This window comes from Micromesistius poutassou (assembly GCF_964030765.1).
Source record: "Micromesistius poutassou genome assembly, chromosome: 12".
Lineage (NCBI taxonomy): Eukaryota > Metazoa > Chordata > Actinopteri > Gadiformes > Gadidae > Micromesistius > Micromesistius poutassou.
This window is the reverse complement of record NC_140282.1, coordinates 4,669,748-4,675,747: the sequence shown is the minus strand read 5'-3', so window position 1 is coordinate 4,675,747 and position 6,000 is coordinate 4,669,748. Positions and strand designations below refer to the sequence as shown.

Here is a 6,000-nt window from a genome sequence, read left to right as displayed (position 1 = left end):
CATGTTGTTAAATCAAAATGTTTTAAATAGCTCCTACTGCGCACCATTTGCTCACTAACAATATTTATATTCTGAGCCGAGTCCATCTGGATTCATGTTTTAGTTTTTTTTTTAATGTAAAAATAAGTTGCACACATAAGTCTAGTGGGTGTAAGTTGTTCATAGTACCGCAACCGAGTGTGTGTGTGTGTGTGTGTGTGTGTGTGTGTGTGTGTGTGTGTGTGTGTGTGTGTGTAACTTCTTATACTTACACACTTAATGGTTGCCAAGCTGGCCACTGAGCCTTCATCTTGATGACAGTAAGGACCTCATCACCCTGGAAAAGATAGATGGGGAGAGAGGAAATAACAATGACATTGTGACCGGACATCTCTGACATCCAACTCAAGCTTTTAAATGCAACAAACGAATGGAGACATATTCTATTCACAGTCTGCTATTCACACACACACACACACACACACACACACACACACACACACACACACACACACACACACACACACACACACACACACACACACAGGTTATCCTTTATGTTCTATAAATACAACACATTGTTTATCAAAACATTGAACAGTTTAATTAACCATCCACACACAGAATGCTGTCCAGCCTTGTTCATTACGTACTGAATACATAACATTTTATGGTACTTATTTGGCTATAAGCTGGGTAATAGAAGCTGAAATGGGTATGGGTACATTAAATTATGCTTATAAGTTTTTTCTTAATTTCTTTATATTTGAGAAAATTAAAAAATAGCACAATTATAGTATCGTGTATGACATGCTATGCTAGTTTGGTTAGTTTAAAACAACAAAAACAACCTTGCCTAAACCTAAAGTAGCCAGTCTGACATGGACTATTATTAAGGCTGGCTTTTTACATGACAATGCTCCCGAGCTGTGCCTTTCGTTTACAGTGTTTTCGGGGCTTAAAAACGCAAAAAAAATAACCCACCCTCCAGAGTAGAAATCGTAAAAATGCTCCACCGTTGCGTTTCCGTCTAAAGGGTTAACAACGCAAAAGTGTGCTCTGAGCTGCTCTCGCTGGCTCTCGTCCCATACGCGTTTACGTCACATCCATGTGCAGTACAGGCAAACCACAACAAACATGTCGGATTTCACACACTTTTGCGTCACCATATGCACGCAGATTTCCACCCAAAGACGCTCGTCTAAACGCAGAATAAAAAGTGGGAACGCAACGCCACTTTTGAGTTCAGATTGTTGTCGTGTAAAGCCAGCCTAACATTGACAAGAGGGGAAATTACATCACTTGGTGCTAATAAACAGTAATTGCTGTGTTTCAGGCTTACAACTCAGCACCGGCTTTGCACATTTATTTAAGTACCAGTATGTAGCTCCTCTTTTACAAGGCTTCTGGTGGCAATTATGTTGAGACCTAAAATAGCATTAGCTCAGGAACGGTAAGATGTAATAACATAACATGTGTTTTGGCCTCATGGGCCTTATGAGAACATCTTTGGAAATAAAGGCTAGCACCTTGGAGCAGTGGAAGACAATATCACTTATTACAAATTATAAAAGAGGAAAAGCAAGATAAGCCGTATTGATTGTGACAGTCCAAGGTCTTTTTTCAGGAGCTGGCTCCCTGGGGGCCTAAACCCTAACCCTAAACCTACCAGAACCAGAACCAGAACCAGGATCCGAACCCAGACCAGGACCAGAACCAGACCAAGAGGACCAAGACCATATAAGAACCAGGACTAGAACCATATCATAACAGGACCAAGAGGACCAAGACCATATCAGAACCAGAATGAGAACCATATTAGAACCAGAATTAGAACCATTTCAGAACCCGGACGAGAGCCATTTCAAAGCCAGGACTAGAACCATATCAGGACCCGGACCAGAACCATATTAGAACCAGGACCAGAACCATATCATAACGAGGGAAGAACCAGAACTTGAACCTGGATCCAATCCCAGATCAGGAACCAAAACCAAATCAGAACCAGAAACAGAGCCTAAACGAAACCCTAAAAACCATAAACCCTTAACCCCCATAACCCCTCGCTTTAACCATCATTTAACCTAACGAGGGAAGGGGTCGCAAATTAGCTCAAGCTACAAACCTTGTAAGTTAGATATCTGTTATAATGTTCGCTGCAATGACCCTGAAGGGCCGATTATGGTTCCACGTCTGGTTCCAGACGCTTCGACACAGTCGTGAACCTGTTTTTGGTTCTGCGTCGAGTTTTAGTGAGCGGACCAATCGCAGCCCTTGCTGCTGCATCATCTCGACGCAAGGTTAGCATTTTTGGGAGCCGCTTGCGATGGACGCAAGGAGGGTCTGCAAGGACGTAATGGGTCCGTAAACCCCCTTGTGTTGCGTCGACGTGGAACCATAATCAGCCCTTGACAAATAATTCAAATTGAATTTGAAAAATCAAAGGCGAAACTGAAACCCTAACCCTAAAACAAAAATGTAACCCTAAACATAACAATCATCCTAGAAACAAACCCTAACCCTAACACCAAATTTGAACCATAAAACCTAACCCTAACCCTAGAACCAAACCTGTAAAAACCAAACCCAGACGCTGAAACCAAACCTTGAAATAATGGCAAAATCTGTCTCCTGCGACTAGGACCACAAACTGCAGATTTACAGACCTGGCCCTGACTCTGACAGTGACACTCTCACTGTCAGGTTGTCATGACACACCAAATTGCAAGTACATGCACATTCAAACATAACAATTTCATATCCACTCGCAGAGAGTGAGAAAGAGAGAGCGAGAGATGGAGAGAGATTGAAAGTGGAGAAAGAGGTATAGAGGAGAGAGAACCAATTGGGCAAAGTGTTATTATTTTCTTTGTGTACTTCAGCTTTTGCCGATGACCAGGGAAAGCTATTCAATCCCCTCATTCAGAGAAGAACCAACCAGTGGTGTGAAGATTATCCAGCAGATTTTGAATACAAACCCACTTCTTATTCAAATATGAGGAAAAGCATGCTCTTATTTTTTGGTTTTCGGACTGACTTATTTATTTCACTAAGCACATCTTCCGAGCCCATTAGGGGGGTCATTAAGAGAAAACAGTTTAGATAGTGTGCGCGTCTTCCCTGCCCACGGTCATCTGGGGATGAATCTTCGAGTGGCATTCAGGCATCCTGAGAGCCAGGGAACACTAATGGTGTTTCACACCAAGGCTGTCTCTGGAACATTTGTTGGAGCTAATCATTCAGATATTGTAGACACAAACTTCTTGAACATGAACGCAAACACACACACACACACACACACACACACACACACATACACACACACACACACACACACACACACACACACACACACACACACACACACACACACACACACACACACACACACACACACAGATAGATATGCACACATGCACACACAAGAGTGGAGGCTATTCGGCCTCATCAATACCAATGGCAAGCAATAGACAGAAAGGCCAGCAGACAGACAGACAGACAGGTAAGCAGATGTGTGTGTGTGTGTGTTCTGTGTTTAATAACTTAATCTATCATGTAGGCCTTGCAAAGGTTTGTAGCTTGATGAACCTGTCACATTATCAGTATTTCTTCCCAAAATGTTTGGATCTTTTTTCCCCTCTTTGTAAATGTGGATCCAAATAAAAGCATTTAAATGTGTGTGTGTGTGTGTGTGTGTGTTTGGTTTGTATGCGAAAACCGCAGGGAGACATAGCAATGTCCTTGTATACTGCACCCAATAAAATAACGGCCGACCTAATCCACTATAATGAAATACTCACACTCTCATTTTCTTGGGATTTGTTGTCATCACATTCAGTAGGTGTATCTGTGTGTGTGTGTGTGTGTGTGTGTGTGTGTGTGTGTGTTCATCTCCCTCCAAGTGTGTTTTCATCTCCCTAGAATAATGATCGAGCAAGGTGCATATACAATCTTTGAATTTCCCGAATACAATGAAGTCATCTGTTGCACACACACAAAGAAAAACCTAACCTTGTCCTAAAAATCATAGAAAGTCACACTGTTCTGCACAGATTTATTATCAGCTGAAGTATAGAGGGAAAATCTACCTTTGCATTTCTCCATTGAAGAGATAGATCAAAATGTGCCACCATGAATAAACTACATGTTTTTTTGTTTTTCACAACACTGTCATTAGGGTTAATGACCAGTGACTTAGTGATGAATTGGCTTAATGACAAAATGTACCACACATCATTAGCTTAGCATGCAATTTATACACTTACTACTTTTCTCTATCAACACAAATACATAACCCCCCACTAAATCTGTTAAGCTAATGTTAATGTTTTGAACCAGCATCTTAGCATCAAATATGTAATCATGAAAGAAAAGAAAGTAATACATATAAGAACATAAAGGAATATATGTTTTACTGTGTGTGTGTGTGTGTGTGTGTGTGTGTGTGTGTGTGTGTGTGTGTGTGTGTGTGTGTGTGTGTGTGTGTGTGCGTGTGTGTGTGTGTGCCTCCCCCCCCACCTCCCCAGCCCCCTATAGATTACACCTATGGCCTGTGTGCAGCATGTGTCATGCCGTGCGTGTATTTCCTCTCTGACACCTGTGAATCACAGTGGGTGAGGACCTGCGGCTGTTTCCCTCCGTCAGTAATGACCTGACAACCTGTAGCACTTCATGTCCTTTGATAATGATAGATATATGTCATTGTAAGGATACCTTAATGTCTCTAGGGCTATTTATACATAATGTTGAACAAAAAAGAAAAAACGTCAAGAAATATGCCAATCCATTTCTATTCTGAACCGTGTGTGAAGCACACGCCTATGTGAAGCACACGCCTATGAGCAAGATAACATGACCGGATCCCTCGGATGTTCTGTGGAACTCGACAATTAATTCTTGTAAATTATCAATTGGTTTATCCCGTGAGGAACAGTCACAGGAAATCTGCAATGCAATTCTATTCACTAACAAGGGCTGCTCTCCCAGGGAGTTAACAACATACACTCAGGTGTCTATTGAGTGTGTTGATGAGATTAGTTACTAGCACACAATGACAAACGCCGCTAACTCTTAAGTCAAGGGCTTGCCTTAGTTTAGCTTGAATTTGGTTAACAAGACCGTCACAGATAGGAAACCTTATCGCTATCAGAAAATTAAAAAGAAATCACGCATTACAGAGCAATCAAGTTTTATGAATAAATTCATTACAATGGTAATAATTAAAACAATTTCCCTGGATTACTGTCAGCGCCATCCAAAAATGTAAAACCATTTGTCAATGTCTACGGTTTTGGATAATTCCTGGTCATTTTTTCAGATACAATCCATTCATTCATTGTCGTGTCTATTGCAATTTGCATTCATTTGCTCAAACTTAATTTGACAGTTTGATGGATTCGAATGAACTTCTCCTGGATTGACCAAATATTGTAGAATGATAGAAGACAGTTGTGCGAATAAATGCCTGGCTATGTTATAATAGCAGTTTATTTGAGCAGGTTATTTAGTATTTTATTTGATATTGGGTTTGAGTCCCTATTTCCACAGCCTGCAGGCATTCATGCCTAAATTCTCCTTAATGACATGTATTTGAAATCACTTAGGAATGTATCATCCACTATTCGACTAAATTAGTTATGCTAATATAAAATGATTGCTTTGTTTTAACAACCGGTTATGCTTGATCTTGACGAATTTGGCGAGTAAAATAAACCTTTAACAGAGAGGAAAGTTGTTTTCTTAAAAAAGCTCTGGAGGCTTGTGTGTAGCGTTCTGTTTGAAGCAACACACATACACACAAACACCCAAACACACAAGCACACCTATGAATACATTATGTATACAAGCCTTACAAGTGCATCGATGCATGATCCTCTCCACCGTAATGTGTATTTGATTCTGCACTTGACCCGTAACACCCTGACACTGGGGCTCCGGGGCACCGTTGTCACTGAGACCCCCCTCCCAGGGGGGTCGATTACGTCCTGCCAAGGAGGAATTGGCCTGTCGCGGCTTGCTCAC

The 6,000-nt window shown here is 41.2% G+C and overlaps 1 protein-coding gene across 1 annotated transcript in view; it reads right to left on the bottom strand.

The window, feature by feature from the left end:
- LOC311356763 (spondin-1-like) overlaps window positions 1-6,000 on the bottom strand; it is a gene marked incomplete at both ends in the record, with an annotated part of 48,691 nt that overhangs the window by 12,921 nt on the left and 29,770 nt on the right. The window contains one exon of the mRNA XM_084476617.1: window positions 252-316. Within this exon, the coding sequence (XP_084332743.1) occupies window positions 252-316 (65 nt within the window). The remainder of the gene's footprint in view (window positions 1-251; window positions 317-6,000) is intronic.